Raw genomic sequence first — 19,951 nt, 5'->3', positions numbered from 1 at the left:
TACAATGGTCTACATCTCATAATCTTGGGCTTGGATGAATATTCTCATCCTAGCCTTCCAATATGAGTAGTCGGATCCATTAAAGAATGGGGGTCTTTGGGTGGACTGACCCTCAATGTGGGAAGATCCAAATGGGGTTGTCATTTTGATCTTTGACTCTTAGGGTAGAAGAGTTTAGGCTCTGATACCACTTGTTGCCCAGATAGACAACCCAAGAGAGGGGGGGGGTGAATTGGGTTTTAAAAGAATTTGGCTATTTAAAACGTTGTGGATGACTAATTAATGCTTTACCCAGATGATTAATTAATTGCTATGTGCTGTGAATGAAATGAGAGTAAAGAAAGAGACAAACAATCATAAACACAAGGATTTTATAGTGGTTCGGAGCTAACCCTTGCTCCTACGTCCACTCCCCAAGTCTCACTTGGGAATTCACTATAACCCCTTGGATTACAGCCGGTTGTTTTACAAGCTCACAACCAAACTTGTTGTTTTACGAGCTCACAACGAACTCGGTCGGTTTTCTCAGGCTCACCGACTAGAACCACCCCGATTGTTTTCGCGGGATCACAATCGAACCCTTACACACGTTGGTTTTACACTCGGCTCACCAACCAACCTCAAGACTCTTGATTCAATCCCCCGATTGAATCAAGCAAAGACAAGTTGTAAATAAAAGGGACAAACAGAAAACAAAGCTTCTCAAAAGCAGATAAGCAACAATATGAACAGAAGAGAAGTTAGAAGCCCTCAAACACGTTTGAGTTGGAGTTGAGTAGGGCTTTTCGAACTTCGAGTCTCCTCTTGAATGTGTGATCGACTTGAATGCAGGAGGAGGCTTCCTTAAATGCTGGGAAGAGGAAGTTGGATGGAGTTAATGTTGCTCTTCCCTCTTTTCCGTTGAAGAACAGGTTGCAGAGATTGAATGCTTGATTTCTTTGAGTGGAATAGTTGTTCTCTGCCTTGCTACAGTCTTCTGTGGCTATTTAAGCCATCCCCCACGGAAACTAGCCGTTAGAGACCTTTTTCTGCCCGTTCTGCACACTCTGCACACCCTGACAATATGTCCGTTGGTGGGTTGGAGTCGACTCGCGCGATCAGGAGTCGACTCGGCTGTAGCAGGAGTCGACTCAAGCTTTTCTGGAGTCGACTCGGCAACTGTTCCGGATTTGAATTAAAGTAGCCTCTTCGACTGGGAGTCGACTCGCCAACTTCTGGAGCTGACTTGGCATTTTCGGAGTCGGCTCATCCCATGAAGTCCACGGAGCCAATTTTCAACTTGGCCAACTCGAGTCGACTCGACTGTCCTGGGAGTCGACTCGGCGCTCAGAGCCCGAACTCCCGATCTTTTGTCTTTTGGCTCGTCCAGTCTTGGAGTCGACTCGAACTGTTCCGGAGTTGACTCGGCTCTCAGTTTCCGAAACTTAGTCTTCTGTGTTTTTAGTGAAGCGCTGCCTTGGAGTCGACTCGAGCTGTCTGGGAGTCGACTCGAATCTCAGAGACAGTAAATTGGTCTTCTGTCTTCTTTGGGGTCGCGGTGTCTCGGAGTCGACTCGTGCAATGCGGGAGTCGACTCGAATCTCAGAGTCCGAAAAACGTTCTCTGACTTTTTCCTTGTGTTCCTCTGAGAGTCGACTCTCACTTTCTTTCGAGTCGACTTGCCAACCATCGGAGTCGACTCGCGTTCCACTGGAGTCGACTCGAATCTCAGACCTAAAAACTGCTCTCTGACTTTTCTGCCTGTGACTCCTAGGAGTCGACTCATACTACCCTGGAGTCGACTTGGTGAACATCGGAGTCGACTCGCGCAGTTCAGGAGTCGACTCGCTGACAGGTTTTGAGTTGATGCTTTCTGTTCGTCTGTCTGTTCTCAGTCGGAGTCGACTCGTACTGATCTGGAGTCGACTCGAGCTCGTGCCAGTGAACTTGATACGCTTGGAGTCGACTCGTGATACTCTGGAGTCGACTCGAGTCTCAGACTTTGGTTCAAGCTGACTTCTTAACTTATCCAAAATATTATGAACCAAGTTCACTGAAACACTTAATTGAATTCATTAGTAAACAAGAGATATACTCAAATGCTTTGAGCTCATCAAAATCAAATAGGGTTTTAATCAATCACTCCACACTTTTGAAGCTCAAATCTTTTTCAAAAGCAATTACATTTTTTTTCTTTAAGAATCATTTGAGTGAGTTGAAATATTTCTAGCTTTAGGATCATTCATTCTCCTTTAAAAATAGCCTTTTCTTTTAATGATAGAAGTACTTAATTATGCAGGAGAAAAATATATAGAAGATCATTCAAATGTATATTTATAGAATTCAATAATTTTACAGCAATGTATATATGAAACATAATTTTTTTTAATATTATATATTTAAAAATATCTATAGGTAATCAAGATCATTAAAAAATACATCAATTAGATCAATTTTAGTACACTCTATAGATAAAAAATAATATATTTCAGATGCGTATTGGAGCAAACAACCAAGACATCAAAATTAATTCTATTTTTTTTTAAACTGTAGTTTTCATCTAAGAATCATATTAAGTTATTCTCCAAAATGATGCAATCATTGAAGCATATAATAAAAGTTACTAAAATGCAACGATAGAAGCATTTTTCAGTTAAGTTTAAGCATTTATACAAAATCAGATTCTGAATTTCATAAAATTTTTTAAGAAAGTTTTTAAGATTATAATTTGAGATATGTATCTTCTATATTGTAACTCATCTTAAATTATTAAGATTGAAAACACATATTTCAAAAATATTAGAGCACATCCAAAATCTTTATAATTCATATTGAATTTTGGTATAAATTGGAGGATATTATGTACTAATGTTAGGCAAGTTGAAAGATAAATTAGAATCAATTCATTCTGCCTAATTTGCATATTCAGATTATTCTTTCTTTTTATTTTTCAAAAGATACTCACTAAAACAAAATTATTATTCTCTTTTTTTTTGCAAATATATTCAACTTTCAGATTCTAAAAGTGATCATGGATGACAAACCTGAAATTTTTTTCAAAAATGCTTAGAAAAATTCTTACATAGTATCTCAAATATTCAAGCATTGAAACTGATTTAATAAAAAAAAATTTCTAATCAGAACAATAAGAAAATAAATCAATAAATCCAGAAAATAAATATCATTGAGGAGTTTAGAATGCAAGTGAAAACTATTTTTATTAAGCTTCAGAACACAAGTTATTTCGAAAGCAAATGTGAAGTAAAAACTTATGTGCAAGGTTAAAACACATTCCAAATTATGAATATTAAAAAAAACAAAATGATGTTGCTGTTGGTAAAAATATGTTTCAATCAAATTATCTAGGCATGGGGCATTACAAATTCTATTTGAGCAAGATCCTCATTATCTGAATATTGAAAACTCATAATTCAAAACATCATGCCACATGCAAAATATAGTATGTATTAAATCATAACATTATGCGTTAAAGTATTAAGAATAAGCATGTTAAGGATCAAAATCAATTCTTCTCAAATAAAACTCACCCTGTTTAAATATAATTTAGCACTGATTTTATCCTTAAGGAGTGTTTTCAAGTGATTGACACTTCATTTGTTTTTCACAAATTCTGTTAGTTCCATTTATTCTTACTTTAAGATTATTAATGTGAGCAACAATTCTTCTTATATATATTTTTATTTATCTGTTATTTCCTTGCTCTTTTTATGAACTTTTTTTTAAGCAATCAATGAACATTTTAATTTTCTTCATTTGTTCAAGGTTTTACTTTTACTCAGCTTTGACTTCCTCTGAACAATATTTTTCTTTTTTTTATCTCTCTCTTTTTGTTATTTTCAAGTAATTTTCATGAAAGAGCAAAAGAAATAATCTAATATGCTGCATATCATATAAATGTATATCATGCAAACAATATTTTCATTATGCTCAAAGATTCATAGCTTATGACAAGTTATTTTAAATCAAAATTTGAAGCATAAACTTGTGTATTTCATGGTTATGCATCACATAGGCAAAGGTATATTTCAATTTAGGCAAATCATGAAACAATTTTCAAAAGCATAAGTCAATCAATACATATGTAGACATGATATCAAAAAATTAGTAACTAAAGATTTTAATCATGCCACTATAAGATTTAAGTTATGGACTTTGCTCAGCTAATTTACAAGAGAGATATCTAAAATTACTGATTCAAAATACTTATTAGATTTCTTATGTGTAAACTTTTGGCTGAAGAAGATCCTCTCTCTTGGTTGCATGTGAATATTCTATGCATCTTGTGTAGAGGTCCTTCAAGTTGAAATTTTTCATTTTCTTGATTAAGGATCCTGCATTATTAAGAAAATCCTTTTGCTTTCTTGATGGAGAGGTCATCAGTTTTATCAAAATGCATAACATTCATACAAGAAACTTTTTAATTGGATGACTCAATATAAGTTATAAAACTAATTAAGTATTTAGTCACACTACTTCAAGAAGTTTGCTCAAAACTAAGCACAGATCACTTGAGATACACATTAGAAAAATCGTTAGACACAAAGATTCAAGGACAACCATGTGAGGCAATAGGAAGACTCATCAAAGTCAAGTTACTATATCAATTTCTTGTTTTCAGAATTAATTTAGCCTAGATTCTATTTGCTCAAGATAATTATTAATAAGATATAATTCTTAGTTTTTATTATAAAGTATATAGACTTATGTTTAGATAACAGGTTAAGTTTTAATCAAATTATCTTAAACAATCGTTTCTATCAAAATTCTAATTATGATTCAGCTTTCAATAAATAATCATGTTTTAGAAAGATAAGTAATCTTCTTTTAGAGCAAATAGAATTTTATTTTGACTTATGAGAGATAGTTCAAAAGAATTAATATTCATTCTTTAAAAGATTTTTATGATCAGATTAAATATGACGTGTTACAATTAATCAGCAGAATTTGAGATAATTGTAGAGAAAGATATTAATCATGAATACAATGATTATGCTCAGTGAAACACTTTAAAGATCAGATTTATTGATATTGGACTTTAAAATAGTCTTGAAAATTAGTTGTAAGAGGAAAAACAATTAGTTATTGTAAAACTTTTTAAGTGAGTTTCTCATTATGATCATAACACATTAATCATTTATGAATGAACCAATTTGAGATGATGATGATTTAACCTATGATGCACACATGCGACTTATAGAGCAAATCATAATATATTTCAAATAATCATATAAGGAATGAATGATATAATGATAAATTACATTCATACCTTTACAAAAGATGAAATAAGATTTCATCTGTATTATGCTCAATAAAGTTTTAACATGAAGGCATGAAATCAGCATCAAACATTTATACTAAAGAGAGAATTTAGATTTTAAAAACTTGAAAGAGTTATAAATATTCATTCATTGTTTTCATATCATCATGCAAGCATTAGAAAATTTCATACTAAGATCGTTGAGATAAGATGTAACATATGAGGCATTTAAAAACTTTGATGCAAAGAGTATCGCAATTCCATATAGAGATAATTTCAATATACGATGTAGAATGTTACACCTTATACTAGATTTAATGAATAAATTGAGACTCATCCTTAATTATGTGTCAACGCACCCATTCGTATGAAAGTTTCATTTGTTCCATGGGTAGTTTGGCACACCTACATCTACATCCTCATATTTTAATTCTGGATACCCAAGCTTGTTTGGGTCTTTGGAGGTTAGTGCATATGGTTCGTTTTGGAACCCAAATCTATTTAATTATAATAATTTTACCATTTTATTTGTTTGTATTGGTACTATAGGTAAAGTTTTTATGTCTATTCTTTTCATATTTGAAATAAGTTATCTTATTTGATGGTTTGCTTGGTGAATTGATAACCTTTTTATTTAGGAGTTTATTGTTAAGTAAAGAAGTCCAGTCAAGTCTTGATTTATCAAAAGAAGCATGTTGGCTTTCAAACATCGTTTTTAATCTTTTTGAACTTACAGTGGATTTGTTAATAAAAAATTTCAATTGGTTAACATCTTCACTTAAGTTTCGATTTTTTTTAATTAAATTTTAATTTTTTGAATCAATTCTTCTGAATTTAACGTTAAGCGTTTATTCTTAGAATTTAATTTGTCTTTCATTTCAACGGTAGAATTTTTTTCTTCTGACATTTCCAGATTTAGCTTTTTAAGATTTTTGTTTTTCATAGCTAATTTTCTACATTCACCATACAAATCATGAAAGCATTTAATAGTTCATCATAAGAGAATTCTTCTTGAAATTCATTTAATGTAAAATCAGTTTTAGATTTTATCTTATTTTCGTGTGCCATAAAGCGCAAGTTAGTTACCTCTTGTAGTTCTTTGGAGCTGATGTCATCATTGTTACACCTAACTTTTATTTTCTTGCTTGACTCACTCTTGGTCAAGGCTTTCTTGCTTTTTATCTCTTTTTTTCTTTCTTCTTGCTTCCTCTTCATCTTTGTCTTCCGAAAGCTTTTGAATTTTTCGGTATTTGAGGATGGATCCTTGTTTTCATCACTGAATTCTTCATTTATTATTCTTTCTTTCTAATTGAAAGATTCAAAATTCTTTCCTGTAGGTTCACTATTAGTATGTAATTGAAGCACATTTGAGCTAATCTGAAATTTGTTATAAATATTTTTTAAAGTATCCCAGATCTCCTTAGCAGATAAGCATGCAGAGATTTCATTAAATACAGATTCATGGATAGCACAATATAGTATATTTATAGCATTTGCATTCAATTGTGCTAAGTCTTTTTTATTAATAGTTTGAGAGAGTGTGTGAGGACCATTTGTTATGATATTTCATAACTCATAATTTTGTGATTGAACTAAGATTTTTATTCTAGCTTTCTATTGAATATAGTTATTTTCATCAAATAGTGGAGGTTTGTTTGTGGAAAGTTCCTCTATAAATAACACATTATGCGGGGTTGCCATGATCTTTGGCTCTAGTTGGTTAAGACTATAAATAACAAGAGAGCACCTACTTTAATACCACTTGTTGCCCAAGATGACAACCCAAGAGGGAAGGGTGAATTGAGTTTTCTACATTTTATGACTCCAAATTAATTTATAAATGAGTATGCAATTTAACCTATGCAAAAGGTATAAAAGCAGTGGAAGCTAAAGTATTTAAGCTCTAAGTAATCACAAGTAAATCACTTTAAGTAATTAAGCTAGAGCAGCTACACAATGTAATGAAGAAAGTAAAACAGGAAGCACAAGGCAAGACACAATGCAAACATAAGCTCGTATAGTGGTTCGGTGCACTCCAAGGCACCTACGTCTACTTCCTAAGCATCTTCTTGAAAATTCACTATAATCTCTCGAATTACAGTTGGATTGTTTTATCGGGCTCACAATCTAAAAACCTAATAGTTGATTTTACGGGATCACCAACAAGAACCTAACCGTTGGTTTGATGGGCTCACCAACAAACCTACACTGTTGGTTTTACGGGCTCACCATCAATCCTATATTGTTGGTTTTATGGGATCACCAACAAACCTTACAACAAGAATAAGCGAATCAAAGTATAAAGCTCTTTAATGAGCAAATAAAACAAATATGCACTAAGGAGAAGAAAAGAGAGATGTTATCGCTTTGAAGGCAATTTTTTTTTTTCGTTGAGATTGCTTCACTCTTCAATGAATTGGTTGAGCTCTTGAAGGCACTTGAATTCTGCTCAACACACTTCTTTTGGGTTTGAACTTGAAGCAATAAATTAAACTCTCTTGGATTTCCTCTTTCTCTTGAATGCACACTTAGATTCCCACCAAGATAATTTTTTTTGATGAATGGTGGCTCTTAAATACTTCTCCAACCTCTAAATATCAGTTTCTAGCTATTAGATTGAAGAAACTAGCTGTTTATAGTCATTGGAGCCTTAAAAAGTACATCTGTAGAACTAGCAGTTATGCTGTCAGTTGTGCTCGGGTCGACTCGAGCTTGGCTGGGGTCGACTCTGACAGGGAATCCAGAGAGCTAATTTCTGATGTTTCAAGCTGAGGTTGACTCGAATTTTTCTGAGGTCGACTTGAACTTAGCTTGGGTCGACTCAATCTTGACTGGGGTCGACTCTGACAGAAAATCCAGAGAGCTGATTTCTGATGTTCCAAGCTGGGGTCGATTCGAACTTTGTTCGGGTCGACTCGAGCATGGATGGGGTCGACCCGATCTTACTTGGGGTTGACTCTGACAGAAAATCTAGAGAGCAATTTTTGATGAAAATTTGTTGGGGTCGACTCAAGCTACAGTGCTGATTTTTGCAGTCGACCTGAACCTTGTGCCAAGCAAGCCAAATGTGCCAGATGTGCCAGGGTTGACTCCAATTCTTCTGGGGCCGACTCTAACTCTGTGCCAAATGTACCAATGTGTGCCAAGTGTGCCATAGCTGGCCAAATATATCAAAGTCGACTCCAAACTTTCTGGGGTCGACTCTAACCCTAATTTTCTATATCTTAAGGTTAGTTTAGCACATGAACCCAATAAAAGATATTGCAATTAATTTAGGATGCTTGGCATATAAAAGTTTCATCTCTTTGACTAGTAAAAAGATTGAATTGCCCCTTAACAAGAAAACTCTTTTTTTTTGGTGTACCGGCGTCTCACTACAAACCGTGAGAATGCCCAGAATAATCAAAAAGCAAAACACGCTCCAGTGCTGCCGGCACTCGCTCCAATCTCCTCCATAAGATGGCTCCAGAGTGGTGTGCTGCGAATGAGGCGACCCAGTCTGCCGCACTGTTCGCCTCACGAAAGACATGCGTGGCTCAGAAGGAGTCCAACTCTCCCACAAGATGGCAGATATCATAGACAAGAGGGTGCAGATCTGGCCTAACACGCCCACTCCGAATTCAGTTGACCATTGTAGTCGAATCTCCCTCAAGTAGGACCCGCTGAGCGCCCAGATGCCCTCTGGCCTGAACAAGGCCCTCCCATACCGCTCGCAACCCCGCCACTGGGACAGACTCATCAAAGATACGCCGATCTCCAGCCGCAATCAATCTGAAGTCGTGGTCTCTGATCACAAAGCCCACACCGCATCTGCTACCGCCCTCTGAGATGCTACTATCAAAATTCACTTTGAGGAAACCAAGGGGTGGGGGCTCCCAGGATACCATCGGTATCATCGCGTACCTAGACGCTGTAGGAGTCAAAGAGGAATCCCAGATGTCCCTGTCATCTCCAGGTAAACTCACAATTGCAGCACTCACCAGCTTGTATGCCTGTGCCAAGGCTCTATCCACTACTGATCTCGAATAGAATCCTCTACCCTCGAAGATCCTCGCATTTCTGTCTAGCCATATATGATATGCCACATATGCCCATACCACTCCCCTCTCTGCCATATCAAATCTTCGAGCAGAGTCTCTCAGCTATCTCAGAAATATCAGCCGCAAAGTAAATCTCTGCTGCTGGGTCGAAACAATGTCCCAAACCTGAAGAGATCGTGGGCACGTGAACAGTGCATGACCAATCGTCTCCTCCTCCCCTGGACATTCCTCACAATCGCTCGATACGCGAATCCCCCACCGAGCCAATACCCCTCTCGTAGGTAGGATGCCCCATGCCACCCTCCACAGGAAGAGGGCTACCCATGGGTGGACTCGTAATCGCCATATCCAGTGGCCCTTCAAAGTGCGTGTGGGCCCCGGGTCTAGTGTAGTCCGGACGTCACTAGTTGTAGCTCCTGCCCTATCAGTCCGGCTCCATTCCCTCCTATCTGTTGTCCCCTCTATGGGTAGTGGTGTAGCTAGTATCCTCTCAGCGAGGTCATCACCAAACTGCATGTGCTGATCAGCATCCCATCTGCATTCTCCGAGAACCAAAAGATCACAAACTCTACAACCGGCTACTGCCGCTAGGTCGAACATGGTAGGCCATCTGGAAATCGGCAGTCCAGTCATCCAGCGATCCTCAACAACATCTATCCTGCAGCCATCCCCCACTGCCCACGAGATGCAAGGGAGCACCTGCGGGGCTCGTCCACACATCTCACGCCAAATGAAGGAGCACCGGTGCCCAGGTCTGAATGAGTCGCCGACACATCTCTCCCTGTACTTGGCTCTCATCAACCTACTCCATAACCCATCCAGCTCCAGAATAAATCTGGCCACATGCCTAGCTGACAATACCTCCCGCCTGGTGATAAGAGAGTGAATGCCCAAGCCCCCACTACTCGTCGGCTGACAGAGAACCTCCCAAGCAAGCAAATGGATGCCACCTCCTCGAGCTCGCCCACCCCAGATAAAACTCCAAAGCAATTGCTCCAATGGCCTCAGCAAAGCCATCGGAACAATTGTATTAGAGAGCAAGTATATGGGAATAGAACTCAACACTGATCTGACTAATGTGACTCTGCCCATCATGGAGAGAGTGCTCGCCTGCTATCCCTCTAGATGCTGACGGATCATCATCTCCACCCCTGAACAATCACTCCTACGCAGCCACCGGCCGGTGATTGGAATCCTCAAGTACCGCATACTGCCAACATGCTCACTGATCCCCAAAATCTCTGAAATGACATCTTTCACCGGAGCCTCAATCTTTGGTGAGTAGCATACCGCCGATTTGGCCAAGTTGACCGCCGATTTTCCCTACGATCCAACGGATCACCTGTGCCGACCTCTTGCTCTATCTAGACATCAAAAAACAATCGTTAGCGAACAACAAGTGGGAGATTTGGAATGTACCTGTCCTCGACCTGTAAGGCTCCAAGGCATGGGACTCAGCAGCATTACAGAGAGCTTTAGATAAGGCGTCCGAGCATAGGATAAACAATAGAGGGGACAATGGACAACCCTGCCGCAGGCCCATTGATGACTCGAAGAAGCACGTAGGCGTGCCATTCACCAAAATGGCAAATGAAGGTGACCGAACACAGCACATAACCCAACTGATCTACTGACGATGAAAGCCAAAAATCTCCAATGTGCATACTAGAACGTGCCAGTCCATCCTATCGTAAGCTCTCTCCATATCTAACTTGATGCCCATCAATGCGTGAGGCCTGCCTGAGATCACACTCCTGGGCTATCAGTACATTATCAGAGATACTGCATCCCCTGATGAAAGCCCCCTGCTCGGGACTAACCAACTCAGCCAATAAACCTCCGACTCTCCTCACTAAAATCTTCGCAATGATTTTGTAGATGGTAGTACAGAGGCTAATGGGGCAATAATGACTCGGTTCTGTGGCATCCTGCCTCTTTAGAATCCGGATGATAAAGGTTCGTTTCCACTCACTAGGAATAGTGGCTGAGCTAAAGCACTGAAGGATAGCCTCAATCACATCCTGTCTGACTATGCGCCAGTACCTCTGAAGAAAATAGAAGGAAAGCCATCCAGCTCTGGAGCCTTATCCCCAACCATGGACCGAAGACTCTCCTAAATCTCTATTGCTGTCACCGGCCTAATTAGCTCAGTGTTCTCCACATCCGTAACTCTCCTTGATGGAACAGGTTGGGCGGGTAGCTCTCCATCCCTGGTCTGCTCTGTCCATCTCGACCTGAAGAACTCCTCCAACACTCTTCTGACCGTGTCTGGATCATCAGTCATCTGGCCACTGCTCTCCTTGATACTATAGACTCTGTTCCGCTGCCGGCAAATGATTGTTGTCTGATGGAAAAATCTAGTAATCGATCTCCCTCCAAAATCCACTAAATCCTCGACTTCTATTTCCTAAAAGTTTCCTGCTGCAGCAGAAGGGAATGGTGCCGGGCGAGCTGAGATCTAAGCTCCTCCTGCTCACCCTCGGACAAGCCTCCTTCATCTCTTTGCTGTTTTGGATTGCTGCAATAGCTGATTCAGCCACTTCAATCTGCCTAAAGATGTTCCCTACCTCTTTCTTGTTCCACCTCTGCAGTCGCCGTTTAGTCATCTCCAACCTGCATGAGACCCTATAGACAGCATTCCCGCGCACCGGCATCTGCCAGGCCTCCCTCACAACCTCCCAGGATCGAGGATATGAAAGCCATAGATTCTCGAATCAAAAAGGACCATGTGTATGGATAGTGGCAGAGGTGCTTACCAACACAGGGCAATGGTCAGACACAATCCGTGGTAGATGGCGTACCTTGAAGTCTGGCTAGTCCTGAATACACCCGGCCGTGGCACACACCCGGTCAACCGCTCCCAAATCCTGGCGTGGCCCAACCTGTTGTTACACCATGTGAATCTTGGTCCCAAGAAGCCCAGATCCACTAATCCATTCCTCCTGATGAAGTTCTGAAACTCCCTCACCTCTAATTTATGTGTGAAAGATTGCCCCCCATTTTTTCCATAGGAATGTCAATACAATTAAAGTCACCAGCCACCATAGTTGGATAGCCCTGACGGATCAAGCAGCTTACCTCCTCCGACAACATCCTTCTCTCACAGAAATCCGTGCTCGCATATACTACAGAAAACACCCAAGACTGCCCATTCCTCTCAGATATTACCATCACTACATTCTGTCTGCAAACATTAAAAACATCAATCTTGCAACTATCCAGTTGTCATGTCACAATGATACCGCCCGATAACCCCTGAGATTCAATTGCATGGAATCCCCAAGAGCGGGGTAGTCTCCACTGTGCTTGTTGTAATCCTCTCCTTGAGAATCTAGTCTCTAGGAGTACATAAATGGTTGGCTCATGCATGTGCACTAGCCTTCGAAATGCTGGGCTAAAGGACGGTTTACCCGCCCTCCGACAATTCCATAGAAGAATATTCATAGCAAGGAATTTGAGAGGGGACTGCTTTCCTCTCATTTGGACCCCTCTGCATTTGAAAAGCCCTCCCAGTTCTGGATGGCCTTCTTCAATTTGACCACTAGATTCATATGATCATCTCCCATGTGCACCACCCCTACATTCTGTCCTCCTGCCGCCCCCTGGTCACCACCACATTCCTTCCTGCTTTTCTCCCCCACCAGCCTCTTATTTTGCCATCTCACCTTCCTAGCAACTTGATCACCCTCTAACGGTAAGGTGACTGCCCCCTGATCACACGACCCCTGCTTTCTCTAGGTACCGTCGATGTCCCAACTGAGTCGCACGCCTTGCCCCCGATCGTGCTGTGCTGGTCCACTATCACCATCAACATCCACCTGCCCACGTTCAACACCTGATGTCACCTCCACCCCCCGTCGGCCACTCGGTGCCTTGCCGCCGACCTTGGATGGACCCTGGGAGGTTACCACGACCTTGCTTTTTCGGGCTGCCATCGACGTCACCACCAGGCTTCTCACATTCTTGCCCCCGGCCGTGCTATGCAGGTCCACCATCGTCGCCGGCTCCTCCGTCGCCGCCGGCTCCTCCGTCGCCGCCGGCTCCTCCGTCGCCGCCGGCTCCTTCATTGCCGACAAGAAGGTGGGGGGGAGTTCGGGAGTGGGTTCGGTCAAAACAACCGAACCTTGTCGCTTGGAAACCGAGAGGCCCCTGTTGGTCTCAGTCAGCCAGGTTTAGGATGCGGATCCAGAAACCCGTTCGCCCACCTCCTTTGGGCCTGCATACCCATTAGCTGCTGCTGGGCTTGGGCCCCATTGGGTCAGACCAGGTTCGCTGGGAATCGGGCTCCGCATAGCCCCTTTGGGCCGGTCTCAACCCACTATCGCTGCGAGCCCAGTCTTGCCGTGACCCTTCATTGGACTATGGGCTGGTTTGCTTGGGCTGGGCTCGCGATTGTACTGCTGCTGGTCCACTCGGCCCTTGCAGCCCATTGTTCGGACCGGACCGAGTCGCCCACAAAGAGTTGGATCAGCTCCAACTCGCAAGTAAAGAATGAATCCACAGAGCATACCTCGACTGGGGAGGCCAAGTCGTCACCGAGATCATCCAGCATCGGCGCTTTCCCCCAGTCCAGCACGGCTACCTTCTGCTGCTCGTCAACCTCCACCACCACCTCGACTGGACTCAGCCTGGTTGACACCTGGTTGTCGTCGAGTGAGCCCTAGGTGGACTCTGCGTTCGACTCGGTGGTTGTCTTCTTCCTTAATTCTGCTCCGGCCGGCTTTGGGTTGTGAGTCCGAATGGTGATCAGCCATGGCCCATAGGACGGCCGGTTGCTCTGGTCGGGGCTCGCATCAGCCGGGCTCATAGCTATTGCCTCCACCCTCTCACCCCGTGCACGATCTCCCTCCCCGAAAGCCGGAGGCAAGAGGCCACACTTCTCCCTTCCATGACGAAGCACCCACACATAAAGCAGACTCCCGACAGGTTTTCATAGGTGAAACCCTCCCATATCTTTCCCATTTCTCCTTGAAGATAGATCCCGGGCCTCAAGGGTTTTAGGGCATCAATTTATATTTGGACCCTAGCAAACCCTAGCCGCTGTCTGCCATCCGTCGTCGCGTCCGTTGCCAGGGGCATCCGGCCACTCCGGTGATGTCGAGAATCGACTCCCAATCCCAGAACTCGAGTGGAAGCGCCCGCATTTGAACCCATGCCACTACCTTGGTGATCTCGTGGATGCCGGGCACAAAGTCAGGGCGCCAGCTCTCCACTGCAAGCAGTTGCCCCGCCACCAACCAAGGGCCGCACCGGAGCACCGCGTCCCTCTCCTCTTCCTTCTTGAAACAGACAGCTATGTGCCCTGCTGCCAATGGAAAACCCCTGACCTCATTGTTGATCCGAGCCCTAAACCGGATTTCCTTCACGCTTCGATCAATGGGGACCGGGCGCCCAAGGCTCTGGGCTAGGAGGGTCGTCGCCGCCGAGGCTCGCCGGACCTTGTTGATCCTCTCCAGCGGCAGCTCCAAAACCTCCTTGAAGATGCTTTGATTTTGCCAGAGTTCCACTTGGGAGATCTCGAATAAGGTCCACTGGGGTCGCCGTGGGGGTGCCTTGACCACCGACGACCACAATGGCTTCTTGGGCACCATCTGTTGCTGTCGATCTCCACGATCTCCATGCTCCCCTTCCATCGTGGCATCCGATGATCCGTTCCCTCGCCGGTCCTCCGCCACTCCGCTGCTTCGCTTCACTCTCGCCGCTTCGTCGATCATCCAGTAATTCTAAACTTCTTCCCTCCCTTCTTTTATGAATGCATATCTTGCTCTCGTAAACACAGCAGCCTGAAATAATATACAATCTATTAGGTTACACAAGAAAAACTTCACTCTTAACTTTGTCAAATTGAAATTTAGGCTTTTTCTCAAGTTCTTCTAATAAATTTGTTCTTAGATGAGTTCTTGAGAGTTGTTTTAGATATAGAAGAAGAGTGTATCATGAATGTGTCGAGAATGTAGAATGCATCGAGAATGTATCGCTTCTTTCTTCTATAAGTGTTTATGTACTTGATCAATTGAGTTAATGACATTAATACTTCCATATGACCTCAATGGCTTTGTAAACATCAAAATAACACTAGGATCCTCACAAAACATTATGATGATAAAGTCATTAGGTACCGCTTAGATGTATGAAACAAAAGAGTATATATATGTGCATACATCTACTCAAGAGAATGCAATGAATATGAAATTCATTTGAAGGTTTATTATGTTTAGCTTGTATATGTTGCTTTGATATGAATGCTCTTTTACCAGGATAGTGAGTTTGAAGGAGGCCTATAAGGAGAGGGTGTTTCTATTGATTATGTGTATATATATATGTATTTTAATTCCTTTTGAGTTCATATTTTAAATCTTTTATCTTTTATTGTTCCTTTAGGATTCACATGTGACTTCCTATTGTATTGACAAGTATATGCACTTTGCAGTCATTACCATTGTACTTTTTGATGGAGCTTTATCACTTGAAAATGCATACAACACTATGAACATATTTTATACTCCTAGCTTATCAGCACTTTGTGAACATATTTTATATTCCTAATTAGACATTTATTTTTATCAATAATTATTTTTTGATATTTGAAGAAAATTATAACCATATTTATCTAATTGAACAACAACATTCTCTCTTCTTTTTCTTTCTTTTTCCTGCTTTTCTTTGCCCATGCATATAGTACTAATCATTATATTGTTATTGTGTCATACTCTCTTCTCAAGTAGTATGATCAATTAACATGTAAAGAAACTGGCACATTGGTTGTCTTAGTATATTGATGTACCTTCCTAATAGTTGTACTATTATTTAAGAAAATGCAGCCACATAAGAGCCATATTGGACAATATTCTTTTTAAATTTGCTTCCACCAAATACAAATTGCCTGATAGTGATATATAGGACAATGGATGGATTTTAGCATTCATCTTGAAACTAAGACATACTCAGAATTTGACATGTCAAATTTGCTAATGCATCTTAGTTTACTTCAACCATTTATCTATTTAATCTATAGTTATAAATTTTATTCCTCTTGCAGGACGAATGTTCTCTGCTTGCCGAACAGCATATATGGCCATGACATATGTATATGCAAAGCGATTTGTGGGTCCAATTACACCAACAATATTATCATTACGGAAGGAGCTTTACACTATTTCCTATGATGTTATAGATTGGAAGCAAACCTATAATCAATACGCTAAAGTTAGTATATTTTTCTTTGTTTTGTTTTCATGTTCTTGGAAAATTGGATTGTTTGTGGATTCCTCCTAACCTATCAATTTGATAAGGCTAACATTTTAATAAATAACTAACTTCTGCATATGAGTGGCTCCTGCATAATTTTTTGTACCAATAGTGTTCGAATTATATAGATATTTAACTCTTGTATATAGGTGAAACCAACAAATTGAAACATTAATCATGTTTCCTAGTTAAGACTATTAGTATAAAAAAAAATGACTAAAGAACCATTTAGATAACTCCATAAAAGTTGCCTTTTGACAAGAAAAGATGATATTCTTTAATATGGGTTTAGCATATGCTGCATAGCCTTTATAATCATCTTCGTTATATTATATTAACTTCAATTCAACTGGTTGGCAAATTAATTAGTTATGGGATATTATGCTATACCATAATCATTACCATTTGAGTTCAATAGACTAGAGAAGCAGGTGGTGGGCCACTAGTCCAAACTTGGTAAATCTTTTTTGAGTCTAAAATTTAGTTGAGAAAGATTGAGTAGGCTAGATTGTGTATCGTAAATGTTTGGTTCTGTGTTATATGAAAATCTTATAGTTACTGAAAGAAAATTTTAGAAAGAGCCCTTGATGTTTTGGCTTTTCTGGATAAGAGCTAGCCATTTCTTGAACAGCAAATCAGCCCTTTTGCATGATCTACTTCTTTTCTACTACCCCTTATATTAGTCATAATATGAGAAGATAAGAATTCCAAGATGTTCATATTTCTATTGTTTGAACAAATAAACCATTACAAATGAAAAATTAGATTCCATACAGCCAAGAAATATCCTCCATAATCGTATGCATTATAGCAGAATTCTAATATGACAAATTAATTTTTAGTTTGTATTGTTAAATATAAACTAAAATGTTACGTAGATATAAATGTTTCTTTACTTTTCCTTTACAGGAAGATTCATACAACCGCACTCCATTGGTGCAAAATATCCTTTCTATGTTTCTTCATAGGGTTGTTGAACCAATATTCATAAGTTGGCCCGGTAAGAGGTTAAGAGAAAAAGCTCTCAACACTGTCTTGCAACACATTCATTATGAAGATGAAAATACTCGGTATATTTGCTTCGGATTTGTTAACAAGGTAAGCACCAAAAAATGGCATCATTTCTTTTTTTTATCTACTTAAAAGTTCCTATATGTTGCCATGGAAGGCAAAGTGAAGGGGCTCTTCATGTCTATCATGCCAATGACAAAATAATGAGAAATTTATTTGAAGGATCTTTTTTTAGAAATTCACTTAGATTCGTGGAAGTTTTGATTGGGTTTCTGCATGAACCATGCCAAACGTTCTCATATGGCTAATATCTCAAGTTGCTGATAATGACCAACATTTGCATCCTTAAATTATTAGATGACAACTTATGATTTATGCAATAGTTTGTGGCTTCAACTTTTATCCACCATTTTTATTTTGAAGAGAAAAGGCACTAGGATATGTAAGGGAACTCCGAAAAGGAGGCGAGAAAGCAAAGTAAGCTATAGGATTACAACTCAAAATTCAAAGTAACGGAGCCAAAAGAATCCAAATTTTTTCTAGACTCTGTAAGTAATTTCTAGTGGCAAGTGACTTCTGGTCGTCAAATAATTAATAACCATCTGAAGCATTTCTGCCACACTTGAAAATTTTTTACGAAAGAGAAATATGCGACTCTCTCTTCAAACAAATGCATCTACAGACCACCAACACAAAACAAACTAACACAAGTGAAACCCTTTAGGAATTCTCTTCTTTCTTTAATCCATCATGGAGATAGATATTCTGATGTTAAGTGTAGTGTTCATTTTTAAGAGCAGTGTTCCTTTTTAAGAGTAGTGTTTTTTTTTAAGAATAGGTATGCCTGTTTAACACTTGATGTGCAAGTTTAGGAGTCCTCCTCCCCTTATACCTCCTCTTCCTCCTGGATGTTTGATCAAATAGTGTTATTACTCTATATCTTGGAGGTTATATTATAAGACTGATAGTGATTTGGAACATAGATTCATGCAGTATTCCGCTCATGTTAATTCTTTTGTCCTCCCGATAGTAAATTTCGCTGTCATCTTTTAGTCCAGTAATACCTGAAGCTCAATATATGTGTACTCAAGTGAGAATTATACATGCATTCTTAAAAATAATTGATTCAATGCCATATATTAGTAAAAGAGGAACTTCTAGGTAGATGTTTTGGTCGTCATTGTCTCACTGCACACATATTTCTCCCTAGCAACTTATAGTAGATGTAACCTGCCACTTTAGCAATACTTTTTAACTTTTTTCCCTATTAAGTTGCCATGTGTGTAAGAATATCAATTTCTTTCCACTTACAATAAATTGTATTATATGCACCAATATTATTCAAGAGCAAGAAAAAACAACCTTATAGGGTTTTATTTGTGTTCTTATACCATCATGGAGCTGATAATGCTAAAGTGGACTGCATCTTTAAACATACAGGCACTAAATATGGTTGCGTGCTGGTTGGAAGGACCAAATTCAGAGGCATTTAAGAAGCACCTTGCAAGAATTGATGACTACGTATGGGTTGCTGAAGATGGCTTGAAAATCAAGGTTTAGAATAATTTTTAAATTGAACTTGACTTTATATATGTCCACTCATAAACATAAGTGATAGGCATCATCTCCTCATGTCATGTTTGCTGAATTTGATTTACTTTATTGTTTGAGAGACTAGTTCTTAACATGAACTTGCCTAGTTTGAAATTCTTATGGATTTAAATCTTACAGTTAAGTCATAAAAATAAAAATAATAATAGGTTTCACAGAGACTCTTGAGTTTGGGGCAATAATGGCTTCCAGAGAGTTCAATTACAGAGGTCCAATAAGCCCCTGGTAAACCTGAGGCATCCTCTCAATGTATTGGTAGGATTCATCAATTAGGCTATACATTTCCAAGCTAAGTAATCCCCATGTCAATCTAGGTTAATCATCATATTAGTCAACTAAGCACCATGTCAAAACACTAGCTTCCTAAGCAATCAACAAGAGCTGAATGCAAGAAATCATGCCTATGTTCAAGCACTTGGACTCAAATTGCAGTAGACTATTAAATGAAGGTAGACATTTTTTTAAGATCTACAAGACCTCAATTGTGAATCATGACTCTCAAACTAACAGCTAGGACCAATAGTATTACCTGGACCCCTCAATTTTAAGATTTTAATGGTAATGTTAAACTTCTAAACATTTGGAGAAGATATTACATGGCATTGCACTTAAAAGAAAAAAGAAAAAAGAACAAAATAAAAAGGTGGTGGCTTGTAGGACTGTCAAACAAGCAGGCTGTTCACAACCAGCTAATGTTCAGCTAAAAATTTGGGTCAAATTTGGCTAGCTTGGTTAGCAAGTGAGCATAACTAGAGCTAATAGCTCACTCATTCTTAGTTCGATT

At 39.7% G+C, this 19,951-nt stretch overlaps 1 protein-coding gene across 21 annotated transcripts in view; it reads left to right on the top strand.

Moving 5' to 3' along the window:
* The window catches only part of LOC103715695 (cycloartenol Synthase-like), a 94,729-nt gene that overhangs the window by 30,349 nt on the left and 44,429 nt on the right, over nucleotides 1-19,951 (top strand). For 18 of the 21 annotated variants that reach the window (XR_016398948.1, XR_016398949.1, XM_088714596.2 and 15 more), the window contains exons 7-9: nucleotides 16,337-16,503; nucleotides 17,455-17,643; nucleotides 18,997-19,110. Coding sequence is in view for 19 of the 21 variants with exons in the window: in XM_088714596.2 (XP_088570722.1) it covers nucleotides 16,337-16,503; nucleotides 17,455-17,643; nucleotides 18,997-19,110 (470 nt within the window). In the remaining 2 variants the exon portion in view is untranslated. The remainder of the gene's footprint in view (nucleotides 1-16,336; nucleotides 16,504-17,454; nucleotides 17,644-18,996; nucleotides 19,111-19,951) is intronic. The other 3 variants (XM_088714597.2, XM_088714599.2, XM_088714598.2) reach the window with 1 other exon arrangement.

This window comes from Phoenix dactylifera, chromosome 18 (assembly GCF_051530095.1).
Source record: "Phoenix dactylifera cultivar Ajwa chromosome 18, Ajwa_hap1_PhDact_Kaust_v1.1, whole genome shotgun sequence".
Lineage (NCBI taxonomy): Eukaryota > Viridiplantae > Streptophyta > Magnoliopsida > Arecales > Arecaceae > Phoenix > Phoenix dactylifera.
Note: the sequence above shows the minus strand (reverse complement) of the source record. Positions and strands in the feature narration are given on the sequence as shown.